Genomic DNA, 16472 nt, shown 5'->3' with positions numbered 1-16472 from the left:
GTGGATTGTTCTATGTATTCCCCCACTGCATGGCAGCTCCACATAGAAGCATTTGAGGTCTAAGATTTATAGTGTAGTTGCTCTTGTTCACCTGTTTTGATTGTTCCAAAGGATGCTTTAAATGGTTCTGTCCTGCACAGGGAATCGATGTATGTGCCATAAGGGACGGACATTATGTCCCCTACACTCATTCTCAATGCAGCTACCACAGTGAAAAGTTACCAGCACCTCTCCTTCTGAGCAGCTCCCAACCAGTTCTAGGCTTGGACCCCCAGAGTAGTTATTCCATGGAAGAGAAAAGGAGTTCACAATATCTTTATTTTCTTTCCTTTATTCAGCATTTTTATAAGTTTACTTGAAATAGTTTTCCTCTGTTCTGTAGCCAAACTAAAGCTCCCTTCTCTCATGTCTTTTCCTGTAGGAACCAGAGATGGGAATAGCCCAGGTCTAGGTCCGGAGGGAGGACATCCCTTCATGAAGCCAAGCAAAATTCCCTGCAGCCTTTCCTTCCCTGCCCCACACAATTTAGTGGGTTGCTGTGGTACATAGGTGTCCCTGCTCTAGGTGACCAGAGTGGGGTGGGGTGGGGACAGAGTAATGAGTGGGTACTGGATCACCACAGTGATGTATTTGCAGCGGAATAGCATGCTGCACGCCCTGTAAGTAATGAGCATTCCTGTGTTCAGATCTCAAGAGAGCAGGAAATGCTTCTGAGACAGTGCCCAGACGGCCAGGGCAATCCCAAATAAAGTAAAGACATGGCACAGAGAGTCCCAGTGTCCTCTAGCCACCCTTTGACTTTCCTCTTGCAGGTGAATCCCCTTGAGGCAAAAGAAAAACAGTTACATTTTTATAAAAATGTTTTGGGGTTTTTTGTATTCTATTTTCACTTCCTTTGCTGCTCAGAGGTTGGGGTGATTGGTGAGTAACCCTAGAGGGAGGACCAGGCAGAGCAGAGGCCAACTAAGTGCCAGCCTGGGTACTCTCAACCCCAGAGGCAGCCTGCAGGTGAGTGGTCTGACAATTGACCAGGCCAGCACCTGAGCCATCACAGCTGTCAATGAAAGATGGGCAGGAGTATTTGGGGACTCCACTAGGGGACTAACAGCACTATTGCAGCTGTGATGCCAGCATTTGCTTCAGTGTTACAGTGGTGGATGACACACAGATGGCTTAAGTACTTGTGTGTGGTTACCAGCATTTAACTATGGCCGCATGCTGTGTTACAGGTATAGCAGGGGCTTGCTGAAGTGCTAGCAATTCCACAACACACTAGTATCAACAAGGCTGCTGCAGACATTCTTCCTCTGCAGCCTCTTTCCACCTGCCCAGACACAACCAGTCTAATTTCATTCTTTGACAGAGTTACTAGTCTAGTGGATAAGAAAGAAGCAGTCAATTTGATATATCTTGATTTTGGTATGGCTTTTGAAATGACATCCATAAGCAAACTGGGAAATGTGGTCTAGATAGGATTACTGTAAAGTGAGTACACAACTTGTTGAAAGACTGTCCTCAAAGACTAGTTATGAATGGTTTGCTGTCAAACTGGGAGGCTATATCTAATGGGTTCTCACAGGGGTCAGTCCTGAGTCTGGTACTCAATATTTTATATAACGGAGTGGAGAGTATGTCTATAAAATTTGCAGATGACAAGCTGAGAGGGGTTACAAGCACTTTGGAGGGCAGGATTAGACTTCAAAACTACCTTGATAAATTGGAGAGAATATTTCAAGAAGATAAATATTTAATAAAGACAAATGCAAAGTACTTCATTTAAGAAGGAAAATATCAGATGCACAACTTCAAAATGCTGAATAACTGGTTAAGTAGTAGTACTGTGGAAGAGAATCTGGGGATTATTGTGGATCAAAAATCAAATACAAGTCAACAGTGTGATGCAGTAGCAAAAAAAAATATTATTGGCGGACGGTGCGGGGGGGAAGGTATTAACCTAAGTATTGTATGCAAAACATAGGAGGTAACTGTCCCTCCCTACTCAGTACTTGTGAGGCCTCAGCTGGAGTAGTGTGTCCAATTCTGGGCACCACACTTTAGGAAGGATGTAGACAAACTGGAGAGAATCCAGAGGAGAGCAGTAAAAGTGAGAGAGATTTTAGAAAATCTGAGAAACTAAGACTGGTACAGGGGAGGGGAAAGAGACTTGATAACAGTCTTCAAATACATTAAAGGCTGTTATAAAAAAAGAGGAGACTGATCAACTGTTCTCCATGTGCACTATAAGTAGGACAAGTACTAGTGGGCTTAATCTGCAGCACGGGTGATTCAGGTTAGATATTAGGAAAAACTTTAAGGGTAATTAAGATCTAAAATAGGCTTCCAAGGGAGGCTGTGAAACCCCCTTCATCGGAGGTGTTTAAGAACAGGTTGGACAAACACCTGCCAGAGGTGGTCTAGAATTACTTGGTCCTACCTCAGTGCAGGATGCTGGATTTGAAGACATCAAGATCCCTTCCAGCATAACAGTTCTATAAATCTAAGATTCATTTTGGTTAATATCAACTGCTCTGATTTCCCTTGATTTTAAATTCTCAACAGTAGTATATGGATTGATGTCACCAAATGCACTGATACCACTGCAGTTTTAGCTTTGCTAAAAAAGAATCACCAATTTAAAAATCCTCTCTCTCTTACCAAAAGGAAATTCTGGAAGATCAATAAAGCCCTGCTTCCCACAGTCAGGGGTATGGTAAGCAAGTGGCTGAGACATCAGGTGTGCTTTCAGTTTAGCAGCCTCCAAGCCCTCTTTCATGAGCTTCAGAGTTCTCAGGCAAGTCTCTGGGTCAAAATGGCAGTTCACTCCAACAATACAAGCACCTGTGGGGAAGACAACTTTTCAGTTACACTGCTTCCCAGGAACTGGCAAGGACTTAATGGCAATTAGAATTCTTAGCCAGAGTGCTTTGGAAGCAAAGCATTCAAACTCTACACTACCAGTATGACCACAAGCCAAATCAGAACAGCATCAAGTGGCAGGACAGGAGCCAGAGACAATCTCTTAAGACCTCGCATGGTTTTTCCCCATTCTCCAGAGAGAAAGCTAGGTCTTTTCTGCATGTTACCTATTCTGCATTAGTTTCCCTTGCCTCCTGTCTTTCCCTCCAACTCATGCCATCACCAGTGTTGTCACGTGCCCCATAACTATCTTCTCTATGATCTTGCTGCTTACCCCCTTTCCCAGCACCAACATCCAGTAGTATTAGCCCATCTTTGTGCCCCCTGTGATCATGGGACCAACTACACCAGGGTCTATTTCAGCAGCCCAGTCAGCATAGTCTTAGGACTACTCAACTTTATGCCAGCTGTTTACGGCCCAGTGATCTATTCCAACCAATGACTACCAAGGCAGAGAGACTACCTGGCTGTGCCTCCTTTTTTGCAAGGCTGCTTTAATAAATCTTGAGAGATGGAGAGACTCAAAGGAGGGAAAACAAACTTGGTTACATTAATTATAACCACTAAGCTACCTAGTTGAGATGTGTGCTTTTATGTTCCTTGCTAAGGGGCCTCAATTCATCTCATACCCCTAAATTTAAAAAAAACCAAAAAACAAAAAAACCAAAAACCCATACATGGCGGGGGGAGGAAGTTTCTTACCAGCCTTTACCAGTCGGACAGCACATTTTCCAGGCAGTACACCATGCAAGTCTCCCTCTGGACCAATGCACATAGTAACTGCAACTGGCTTCCCAGATTCTTTTAAGGTTTCCACAGCCCATGCAGCTTCTTCAACATGTTCAAAATACTGAAAGAAAGTAAATCTACTCTTGTGGGTGAGGACTCATCTTAAGTGTTACACACGCCTTAATCTCTATCATTCCCACTTTTGTAGATCTCAGGCCCCAAGTCTCCTCATTTTACACCGGCATAACTATGGACTCCAGTAGTTACTCCTGACTTACACTGGTGTAAGGATGAATTGAATCAGACCCTCAGACTCCACCACTGGCACTTCTGCTCTGTGTAAAGGGTTGTGCATAGCAGCACCACCCAAGGAGCACCCCAGAGAAAGAACTATGCCTCTGAAGCATGATTCCTTCCCTATTCCCCCCTTGCTCCAAGTGGGTGGTAATTTGTTACTGATCAGTGCCTGAAGCAGATTAACTCTCCTATCTCACCAGCTCTGCTGTGCTCTGCCCATTTCTTGTTTCCATTCACTCCCACATGCCTGCATGCCCCCTGCTTACCCTTCCACACCTGCAGTGAGAGACCACAGTGGGAGGAGAGACAGGAGGAAGGTTTTATACCTCCTTATGCTCCTGTGTGGCCACAGAGTGCCAGGCCACAATTTGGCCCTGAATAAATCACAAAGATTCCAATTCTACAAGGAATAGTGAGATGTGTCATCAGCATCATTTGAAAAATTATGGGCCAAATACTGATGAACATTGAAGTCAACAGGAATGGGAAGTTTAAAATGAAGACGAAGGGCTCAATTCTCCATTCTACCTTGTCCTATGGCCCCTTTACACCAGTCTAGCAGCATAAAGGAGCGGTTAAGGCAGCAGACTTGCCTAGCAGGGAATGTTGCTGGCAAAAAGTCTTCCACAGATGACAAAACTAACATAGCCAGTTCCACATCATCCCCCTCAGAGGGTGTGCTGGAATGTGGCCAGGGGAATGGGACCATGGCTGGAGCACTGCTGCACCCAGCTATTCTCAAGGGTCATGGGCAACAGAATACAAGTTAGAACACTGTGAAAGTTACTCTAATTTAGGATAGTAGCTGAGAAGACAGAGTATGGGGAGATGCAAACATGGGATAAAGCCCTACCTTTTCTTTCCTGCACAGAGCTGATTTTGGCTGGAACCCAGATTTGGGCTGAGGGTCTCAGTTGCACTCTACACTGCAAAGTCTGCCAGTATTGTATTTGGAAAATATATCTGCTACTATTTGCATAAGAGCATAGTAGCGATTTTTAAAAAGGAGGCAGTAACATATGTCTGAATTCCCAAAAAACTGACTAGAGACTTAAATTTTAAGGAAATCTGATCAGTTGGCAAACTGTATCAACTGAAGGCACTTTTTTTCTTTATAGTTGGATTTACCTCTGCAATCAAGAAGTCCACATTCTTTTTGACAAAGACATCCAACTGCTTTTGAAAAATTGCTTTAACTTCAGCTTCGTTCTTGCCACTCAGGTATGATGGTGTCTGACTGACTCCTCCAGCTACCAAAGCATCTCCTTCTTTAGCCACTTCCTTTGCAATGTCACAAGCAGCTTCGTTCACTGTCTTGCCCTGAAACATGAGAACAGTTTACATCAATACTGATTTATTACAGAGTTGCCTGCATTTCGGGGGGGAGAGAGGGGGAGGGAGAGAGAGAGAAGAGAAGAGTAGAGTCCTGGAAACCATAATCAGTTTCCTGTTTAAAGTTTCAAATTAGTTTTAGAAATAGACTTTGGTTCATTAACACTGAACAAACATTTTCAAGTACCAAGTAATTTCACACCATCTGAAAGTTATCATAATATGAAGACAATAAATTGCTTCAGCAGGATGTTAAAATAAAAGTCAACATATCATGTCCTTCAGGTTAGCTAATAGGGCACATGATGATCTCTTACACTTTCACCTGACACGAACATTATCATCATCTGACTCCTGTGGTGATATATTGTTACAATATTTTGCTTTTATTTATAGTAGCCTCTTGAATTTGCAAACTATTTTGCAAATACTTTTGATTAAGCCCACAATTGTACAACATTCATTTTGATAATTCTGAATATTCGTCATAAAATATGAGATGGTTTGTGATAAGTTGCATTATTAAAGATCACGAAGTCCATCTGGTTTTTCCACACTTCTCCAGGGATCATTAAGAAGTCTGTTGGTTAACCTGCTGTATTGGGTACCTGACTGGTTACTCACCAGTTGTTACAGTATGGCTATTTAAAGTTTGTTTGTTTTGTAAGTGAACTGTATTTAAAAAGGCAATAACATTTCCAAGAGATTTTGTCATACTAAGATGTTTTGGATCCCTCATAGCTCAAGCCATAATTCAAAGTAATTAATATCTATACAACAATCCTCCGTCAAAGTATTTTATATACCCACATATAAAGATATTTCTATGATTTTTCTGCTTATTGAAATAATGCTAATGCAGTATAAGCAAATATTTGGTTTTAAACAGATTTTTCTTTACAGTTCAAAATACTAGCTAGGGGGCCTAATATGAGTATGTCTATGCATATTTTTTATTTCTATGAAAGAGAATGGATTTTTATAAATGCAGAAATGTTTGATTGTTTGGGGTTGTTATAATTTAAAAAGTTAAATTACTTAGCTGAATCTTGCACATACATCTGTGAAGATCAAAAGAAATTTTAACTGAGTAGCATTAATTATCCCATTGTACAGATAACAAAAACACATTTAAATATATAGATATATGAAGGAAAACAGATATTAGTATATATGATTAATGATCTAGACTGAAAGCCAAGTTCTCCATACACCTAAATTAGCAGCGCTAAGAGAATGTGAAAGAAAGATTAAACTGTGGGGAAAAAAAATAGTAATTTGTTTAAAATTTGTCCTGATCTGGAACTGATAGAACAAACACCAAAGTTATGGAAGTACTTCCAACCAATAGAAACAGGGATAAAAAAATACTAAAGCATTCATCCTCTTTATATAGGCTAAATTACCTCAATCTGAATGAGTTAATAAAAATACAGGAGAAACATATGCACATTTTAAATGGGGATAGGAAGAATTTAAGAAAAATTTTTACAGAAATGTTAGAAATAGTTATTTGAGTGCATTCTGATTATAGAGTAATGTACAGCCAGTCTGTTTTGAGACACTCCTACATTAGGATCTTCTTGTCAAAACACACACACTGCCACAAATGAGTAATGCCTCAGAGCCTAATGCTTCCCCCCCCTTTGGGATACAAGCAACTCTTTTTTATATTCCACTGGGAATTACTAGTATCTTCTGGATAGAATCAGGCTGAGGATATTTAGCATTGACTGGATAGAAGTATGAAATTAGACTGTCATAACTTATATTCAGCGTAAGTGGGCAAGATCTGATATGATATAAGAGCAGCGCTAAGTATCTTATTTTGATACATCCAGTGGCTTTAGGGTAACCTTGATTTGTTAATTAGGTCCCAAATACTGGCCCAGGACCTAACCAGAGTAACTTCAGGGCACAGAGATCTCCATAGGGATGACAGAAGGAATTTCTTCCCCTCATAGAATCCTCTCCATGTACCAAAGGCTTGAGTAGGCAATATGACCCCCTTCACAGGGAGACGAACCAGGGGACCACAGAGTGGCAAACCCTCCATTCCCAAAAGATGTGCTATACATGGCTCTGCCAGAGCCCTGAGGAGGCCACCCTCACCCTTGTACCCTGGGGGCTCATAATATCTTTCTCCTCCCATATGCAGTACAATCACAGTAGTTCTGCTGTGTCAGGGCCCCTCTTCACCTGAAGAGGGGGCACGATTTATGACCAAAATGGCTAGTTTGGATCTGCTAGTTATTGCTGTGCTGTAGAGGATATGCTCTTAGCATAATCTTTCATTCTGATGTTATCCACATATTTTCTCTGGGATTCTTCATCATTTCTGGGATTGGGTTGTTTCTCCAGATACCAAAAGATTCCCTGGTACCACTGATTTTGGTGTTTGTGGATTCAGTCCTTAATGTACCCCATTTAAGATAGCTCAAATAAACTAAGTTCCTTAAATTGAATAAAAATATGACTGTATTCCCTTCTCCCTGTTCTCTCCACTACCCAAGTTTGGATTTTTTCCCCTTTGCCATTATAAGCAGGAGGTCCTTTCCACCACTTCAGACTACTAAAATCATAAGGTCCCCCCATCCCTCATTTAACTGGAATTTTTATTCCCATGGTCTTGAATATGGCTAAATTAGCTCTGACAAGCTGTAAAAGAAGCAATATGCCTCTGTGTTCAAACCAGAGAAGAGTATCCATTTTCCATAGATCACCATCAAAACCAGTATTTTACTCACAGATATTGTCTCAGCTACGTAGTTGCCCCTGTTTTCTAATTTATCTTCGCTCGCATAAAAGGTGAATGTCTGTAAAACATTTGATCCAGCTCTGAGGAATTCCCGATGAAGTTGACGAACTGCAAGGTATTAACAAAAAAAAACCAAAAAAACAGAAAAAAGTTTGATATGGTTGCTACCATTTTAGCACCTGCTTGAAAAGTTACATGTTCATTAGATTTAGGTTAGGTTATGTTATCTTTCATTCAGAACCTTTCTGAAGTTATAGTATTGTAAAAAGACACTTTCTATTTAATTTTGGAACATGTATAGCATGGGCAGTAAACACTGCCACCTTCCCCGTCGATTTACCTCCTGATCTTGAGTGACCATTTATAGGGGAAGCAGACAATTCAGTCTCCTTGGCCAATCAAGCAGCCTCTGTTGAGAATGCTTGTCTCCAGTAAAGTGATGTTGACTGTTCAGTCAACCATGGAGGACCTTTTACCTTACACTTATCCTGCCAGTAAGCTCACTTACTGAGTCTGTGGCACCTTGCCAATCTTTTGCTGCAGTCTGTAGTGCAGACCACCCAAGTATCACTTAGCAAGATTGCTATAAGGTGCTAAAGTGAATGGGAAGGGAAAGTAGATGTCAGCAAAAGGAAGAGGAATGTGTCAAGAGACCAGACTAAGGGATCACCGGGAGAAAGAACACAGCAACTAACCAGAAGACTAGTGGATATAGAAGATAAGCGAACTGCTCTAGTCTGTGAAAAAGAGAATAGGAATAGGAATTGTAGCACTGTGGCCACTTACTGCTGCCCAAGTATCCCTTTTCTTTCTTTCACATAGCTCTTTAAACTCCACACAGTCCAAAGGGAAATTAAAACATTCTTCCTCGTGGGTCCAGTTTATTCAGTCCCCATGTACATACGGGCACTCCAGGCCCCAAACCCAGTTCAATGTCTCTCTTCCCGCAATTGTGGGTGAGGGTCTCAGCCCTCTTTCCCAGAACTAGGTTATAGTTCAATGTATCTGCAGGGACCAGTCTTGCTCCCTACAGCTGCTTCTTCAAGCCAGCTACAGCTTCTCTGGATTCTGTTTCCTGAGCATCTCCCAGGTTACTACCAGGCATCCTACCTATAACAGCCTCTAGTACTCTCTTAACTACTTCTTCCCTGTAGCTTCCGGCAGTCTTTTGTGTTAGAACCACCTGATTCCTCTCAGGTGGATCTCATCTTGTAATCAGGGCTGGCTTAGCCCCAAGCCCTCCAGCATAGTCAAGCCAGCCCGTTACAGGCATGCCAGCCTGTTATAGGAATAAACATAAATCCTGGAAGTTAAAGAGCACAAAAGCAATATCTTATGTGAAAATGTTAGTGTACTGCCAAGCACCCTCCCGTTCTGACCAGCCCTTGCTATTCCCGCTTTTCTACCCAAACTTACTATTTATTATTTTTACTGCAGTAGCACCTAGAATCTCCAGCCAAGATCAAGAGCCCATTTTACTAAGCATTGTACATATATAATGAAAAGAAGGTCCCTGCCCCCAAAGTGCTTCACAAACATCACTGGTCCCATAAAGTTAAAATAATGTTTTTATTAGGCCCAATCTTGTACTTTTGGAGGCAAAACTTCCAGTGATTTTAGTAGGAATTTTACCTATGAGGTCAGGTCCATTAGAAGTAATCCGACCTCATCAGTTTCTAAGTAGAGCACTACAATTGTCACAGTACCTATTGAAATCCTTGAGTGGGTGGGCGCAAGCCTGCCTGTATCTGAGTGCCCCTCCCCCCAGCCTAAAGGGACAAGCTACTGAACCTGGAGTTCAAATGAGATCAGGGGGCAACAAATGAAAAAAAACAGGAACAGGTGTGAGGGGCATTGGGTCATAAGTAGGGAACTGGAGAGTGACACCAACCAGTACCCACTGCTCTTCCAAGGTGTCTAGGGAGCCAATAGATGTGGCTCAGAGGAACTCTGCCCAGATGTGATCGAATGGAGAAACGGAAATAGGCTCCACAGTTGCAGAGCACCTCCCTGTCCAATGTTATCAATGGCCACCTTGGCCAGTACGAGGAGAAGGTTGACAAGGAGGTCTAGCAACTTCATGGGGCCACAGAGAGGGGCAATTTTCACAGTAGATGAACAGTGATTAGCAATTTATTTTACATACAGTCCACTAAACAGCAATCAGGTAGATGGTAATTTCTTTTGGAAGACAACCATCCTAGGTAGATATGAAGTAGTAAGACAAGTGTAAGGTTCTGTATCCCATAGCCAATGCTGAGCCACTCTGTCCCTTGGATGGTAACACTGTAAAAATGTCTATTTCCATAGCAGATGTTTGGAGAGGTTTTTAAAAAAGACTTTGATGTCATATCACATTGTTGATAAACAACCTGCTTCATTAGGCAACTCTGTGAATGCAACATGGGACTAGAAATCAGTCTTCAAGAAATACAGACTTCTAACCCAGAACTAGCTCAAAAAGTAGTCACTAGACTAGAGTGTATCTATATACGAGCAAGTTTGATTCCACTCAGTGGACGGCAGTACTCAGCACACAAGCCAGACCACTCTGTTACTGCAGGATTTTATTTTTAGTCAGACTCCTGGATAACCCAGCAGGCTGCTTTAATAGAACACTGCTTATGCCAGCTATTACACAAGAGCCACCCATGAACATAGGTTATTGCTCAGCTTCAGAGTTCTGAAAGTTCTTGAAAACTTGATACTGCTACTTGATGTAGGATTCCATCTCACATCCTTAGAACACAGTCAAAACACTCCAAGTATGAGCAGCATAATTTTAATTATAATTTTAAAAATGGGTCATTCCGTCCAAACAAAAGGCCACTTCAGAATATTTCTAGGATCCATTAGCTTGTTTTTCTATTAGCCACTTTCCATAAAGAATCATTGATACAGCTGTAAAATACTTTACAATTGTATTGTAAAATACTTTACAATTTTCACAACCTTTTTGTTTAATTTGATAATTTCTGGCTAGTTCTCCTTATGGATCCTGTTTCTGCTGTGTAACACTACAGCATATCCATCACTGTAGTAGGCTGGTGCCTATGTTTCAATCTAAAATAAGTGCTGTTCCCCCTGTGAAAATCTTACTCTACTTTAAAACAGTCAGCACATGCTGTGGAGATTTAAAAAAAAAAAAAAAAAAAAAAAAAAAAAAATCACCCCCTTCTGAGGATCTGGATTTATTAAAAAGCCAACACAAAAATCCAGCCAAGCCTTCTCTGGGCTTGGCTGTTCCTAACGTTTCTATATTAATGCAGCTGAGCTCCAGAACCTAGATTGTGCTGACCTCAGGAGCCTTTCCCATGTCTTTTGTATCTAACATGGGTCAAGGAGCTGTCAACAAGGCTGAATTAGCATCTCCTTACAGGGATCCAACTTCTGCTAGGAGTGAGGGTTAACAAGAGAGACCACACTCTCTTACATCCCCTTAATAGTGCTTGACTTATTCCCTTCTCCCCCACTCCCCGAGGCTTCAAGTGCTCTTTGCTTATGGCATCCCCACCAGTGTGCATGGTTCACAAAATCAAGGCGTTGATGATGCAGGTGAGCTAATAAAAAAAGTTTAGTAAGCATGCAAAGTAGATGAATACCCCAAAACAACCAGGTATGGGATCAGCAGCATCTTAAATTTGTCAATATTTAGAGAGGAAAGATGGCTTTATGGTTAAGGCACTGACCTGAAACTCAGGATAACTGTTTTTAATTAATCAATTTTAAGGCCCAAAGGGACCATTATGATCACTTAGTCTGACCTCCTGTATAACACAGGCCAACAAATTTCACCCATTAATTCCCAGCTGGGCCATAGACTTCTAGGTGACTTCTGGCACATCACTTGATCTCTTTGTAAATTTTTAAATCTCTTTGTAAAAGAGGGATGTTACTTCCCTTGCCTGATGACTTGTCTACTTAGATTGTAAATGCTTTAAAGGCAATGGTTGTCTCTTCCTAGGTGTACAATGCCTAGCACAATAGGCCGCATTCTGGTTGGGGCCTTAAGGAACTACTGCAGTCTTAACCATTTAAAAGTTCTTTGCAGTCATAGTTGAGGTGCATCAGCTAAAGATGTGCTGTAATTGTCATTATACAACTCATTCAAATCATTTTCCATTTCAATCCACCATGTGGAGAAAATGTAACCTTCCACATAAGAGATCTTCCCAAGGTTTCAGTATAGTGGTAGCATTTTAAATTGTTTTCATATATTTCTCACATTGTAGGTATGTAGGGCTATTTCTGAACTCTCTAATCCTACTCAGGTAACATTCCTCCCCCCTATAAATAAAAGCCCTTGGCCTCCCAATCGCCCACCCAGCCTATCTCCTCCCTCCCATATTCTCCTTCTCTTCCTAGGCTCCCACTCCCTTCCTGGGTTCTTTTTGCTTTCCTGCCCAAGGCCTCCATCTTTTATCTGTGTTCCTTACAAGCAAGGGTGCTAGGACAATTTGTTTAGTGGGGGTGCTGAGAGCCATTGAACCAACTGTAACTCCTGTATATGATGGAAACCACTTTAAGACAGGGGGTGTGGCAGCATTCCTGGCACTCCTAATTCCAGCACCTATGCTTAGAAGGTAGGAGGGATTTAATAGCTCTGTTGTTGTTTTCATACCAACTGGTCCAGCCAACTGCTTCCTCTATTTTCCACACCTACTTTCTGACCATGCAGAGTGCAGGAACAAAAAAGTCAGCAGAGGCAGCACACTACACAGATGAAGAAATGTTCACACTTCATATTAAGGTAATACATTTATAAATAATATAAAAAGGGTTAATAAATGTTATAAGCATGTTATAGACGTGAATAATGTGTTATATAGACAGTAATCAGCACACCAGTAGCAAGTGTCATAGGTAGTTTAAAGGCATGGTTAAAAGTAACCTATTGAGCTATGACAGTCTATAACAATTAACCAAGCATTAAAAAAATATATTAACCAAAATCTATTATAATCTCAACAATATTTAAGATATTTATACAGGTTCCCTTAAATAAAGTGTGTCAGAGGAAACCAACCAGCTCAGTAGCGTTTGAGGAGTCTCTAAATGCAGAGGCAGATGTCTGTCACAGTAGTTGCCTCTGAAGCATCATATGAGAACAAGGATTGGTCCTCAGCTAGGAGCAGGATCTCAGGTTATGTTAAGACCCTCAGAAGGACAAATAGTTAGCCTAGCCCCACCCAGTGAATTGTCATTATCCCACTACCAATAGACAATTCCTAAACAATATACACATTAGAATGCGACTCCAGTTATCGATGAGTTAGAAGAAATCAAAGTGATCTAGAGAAAGGCAACAAGTTTTTTAAAGGTAAAGCCTTCCTCTTTAATAAAATTTACCATCATAATTGTAGAGATATTTACATACACATAGCTTCATATCATCTGGAAAGAGAGAACAAACGGAACACTTTGAAGTGCAAAAGAATCTTAATATTTTTATCTAATTTGTTCATAAAGATACTATGGTGATGGGCCTATAACAAGGTAGGGTCTGCTCCAGTCCTAAGATCCCACACAAACAACAGTGCACACTTTCTGTTAATACCTCTGAGTTTTATTTGTATTACCTCCACCAAACCACCATCACAAACTCATGTAGCAACTGTACAATTTTCCCTAGTATCAGTCCTCAGCTCTTTCTCCAGGGAGAGGAAAAACAAGGTTACTTACCAGTAACTGTTGTTCTTTGAGATGTGTTGCTCATATCCATTCCAATTTAGGTGTGTGCGTGCACCCTGTGCACAGATTGCCAAAACTTTTTTCCCTAGCAAGCCCCGGATAATTTAACACTAAGGCACCTTTGTCATAGAGAGGCTATTGTAGGAGTTTTTATTGCCTTAGTGAGAGAGTTTGTTTATTATTTAATACCTGCAGGAAACGAGAGGGTTTTAATAATGAATGTAAAGGCTTAAAGAGCTTTTAATATAAAATTTTCTCCTTTGTGAAGTGTAGAAAAAACTAAAGGCTATAAGAACATAAATGCCAAAGTGGAACAGACCAGGCATCTTCTCTCTGACAATGGCCAATGCCACATACTTCAGAGGACCACATAATCTCCTCCTTCCATCTCCTGGAAAATGCACCTAACTGAGCAATTCATTATGATGGGGAGGAATTTCTTCCTGACCCAGCAAGTGATCAACTTCTGCCTCAAAGCATGAGAATTGAAAATTAAAGCATAACAAGAGTAATGTTGATGCTATTATCTATTTATGTAGGCAGTCTTTTCTAGAAATGCTGCCATAGGATATTAGGACTATTACATGTTCCACAAGCCAATTTACAAAGGGTTGAAAAGTATTTCCTTTTATCCATTTTAGATGTGTTGCCCTCAAACTGAATAAAGGAAATAGGAGAATCTGTGTAGCCTTCTCTATATCAGATTTATAAAATAACTAATATCTCCTCACTCTAATTCTTCCAGTCTTCTTGTTGTCTATCTTTAGATAGACATTGTGAGAAGGCTTCCATCTATCTATATTAGTACTTTCTATAGGGCCCTGTGACAGTGCTGAGAGCAAGTAGCTGACCAAGCACTGGAATCACTTAAGCAATAATTAGTTCCCCCAGAAAAGGCCTGATGGTGGAGTGGAGTCCTTAATTACTTAATCAGACTGTGGAGTGGGGGGCTGATTACCCATTAGCTGAAAGAGCAGTTAAAAAAAGCACTAGAAGGAAATGCAAGGGGGAGAGTTGGTAGAGCCCAGAGAAAATAAAATTTCAGGGTGGTGAGAGTTGTTCTCTCTTTGAGTGATTGCTCATATCCATTCCAATTTAGGTGTGTGCGTGCCCTGTGCACAGATTCCCAGAACTTTTTCCCTAGCAAGCCCCTCAGGGCCAGCTTAGGCGCCCCCTGGAGTGCCACGCTCATGTCACGGTATAAAGGGCTCTGCTGGCCCCGCGGGTCCCCAGTTCCTTCTTTCCGCCTCTGACGGTTGCTGGAACTTCTGCCACTTGCCATTGCAAGCAGCAGTCCCTAGCCTTTTGCTCTAGCAGAGATCTAGATTCAAAATCAGTTGTTGAAGTGTTGCTATTCAAAGGACAGTTAGTTGAAAGCCGTTGCTTTGTGTTCAAGGGCCCTTAGGGGTTTTTGAGGGAGCCATGCCAGGCTCCGCGGGCTTCAAGAGCTGTTCCCTCTGCTCTAAGCAGTTTCCAGTAAGTGACCCCCATGATCGCTGCCTCCGTTGTCTCGGAGAGCAGCATCGAAAGGAGAAATGCAGAATCTGCAAGTCCTTCAAGCCCTGTACCCAGAAAGAAAGGGATGCGAGGCTGAAAGCACTTCTCATGGAGGCTGCACTCCGATCGGCATCCAAGCCGTCGCGATCACCAGCACCGAGTGTACGCTCGGTGCAGAGCGCACCGCCGGCTCCGGCACCAAAGGCTTCAGTGCCGAAGAAAGCAAAGACATCCGGCGCCACCTCCAGGGACTTTTCCCGACCACTGAAGCACAGAGAGGAGGGAGGTCCCTCCGGCACCGGTGTCTCCTCGCTCCTCGTAGGGAGCCTCCCCCGACTCTGAAGGGTGGAGGAGCGCCCCTACAAGGGCCGTCGACGCTAGAGGCGTTCGCGGCGGCAAGGGCCCTCATGGCCTTGCCCACGCCTCCGTCCCCCCCCTCGGCCAAGGGGTGCGGGACTTGCATCTCGGGGCAAACCCGCGCTGGGTAGCCCCGGTGGGTGGAAGGATCAACGCTCTCAATCCTCACCCCGATGGTCACGGAGGGTGGAGAGTGCATCCCCTCCGAGCTCCGACTCTCGGTCGTCAAGCGCCTCGGCACCGGCGGCGGTCGAGAGGCCCCAAGAGCCGGCGCAGGAGTGTTAGCGCTGACTCCAGCACCACCCAGGGGTCGGGATCGAGCTCTCCTGCGCACAGAACGTCGCAACGCCATAGCGATGTTCAGGAGACCCCCCCTGCGGTGGCACCGACCGTTGCGGCTATTGCGGGGTCGCCGGCACCGGTGCTGTCAATGCTGCCGGATCCCATGACGGCGCAGCAGGCTTCCCTGATGTGGTCAACGCCATCCATGCCTCCGGCTCCTCTGATGTCCAAACCACCGGCAACCCAGATGTCGGCGGCTCCAGAGTTTCCGGCACTGATCCTGCCAGCACCAGCACCGGCACCGATCTTGTCGGCACCGTTGTACTCTGCACCAAGTCTATCGGCAACGACGACCGTGGCACCGGCACCGATGCACGCACCGCTTGCTCCGACTGCTTCGGCACTGAGCTTCGCGCTGGGGGAAGTGCAACATCCCCGGTCGGCGTCCTCGACGCGTAGCCGCAAAAGCCGCCACTCCCGCTCCTGTGGCAGAAAACGCCGATACAAGCGGTCAGGCCGCAGACGTAGGATGTCCACTAGTTCTTCTAGTCGGTCTTCCTCCAGGAGGCATCGCAGGCGTCGACGCCACTCATCCTCCTCTTCCCGGAGCTGC

General features: G+C 43.1%; 1 protein-coding gene across 1 annotated transcript in view; it reads right to left on the bottom strand.

Moving 5' to 3' along the window:
* LOC137167014 (betaine--homocysteine S-methyltransferase 1) overlaps positions 1–16472 on the bottom strand; it is a 32134-nt gene that overhangs the window by 6173 nt on the left and 9489 nt on the right. Inside the window, exons 3-6 of the mRNA XM_067568959.1 lie at positions 8022–8140; positions 5071–5262; positions 3619–3766; positions 2656–2838 (exon numbers count right to left, since the gene is read on the bottom strand). Coding sequence (XP_067425060.1) covers positions 2656–2838; positions 3619–3766; positions 5071–5262; positions 8022–8140 — 642 coding nt within the window. The remainder of the gene's footprint in view (positions 1–2655; positions 2839–3618; positions 3767–5070; positions 5263–8021; positions 8141–16472) is intronic.

This window comes from Emydura macquarii, unplaced genomic scaffold (assembly GCF_026122565.2).
Source record: "Emydura macquarii macquarii isolate MOO-44397 ecotype Brisbane River unplaced genomic scaffold, CSIRO-AGI_Emac_v2 contig_2897, whole genome shotgun sequence".
NCBI classification, from domain to species: Eukaryota; Metazoa; Chordata; order Testudines; family Chelidae; genus Emydura; species Emydura macquarii.
Note: the sequence above shows the minus strand (reverse complement) of the source record. Positions and strands in the feature narration are given on the sequence as shown.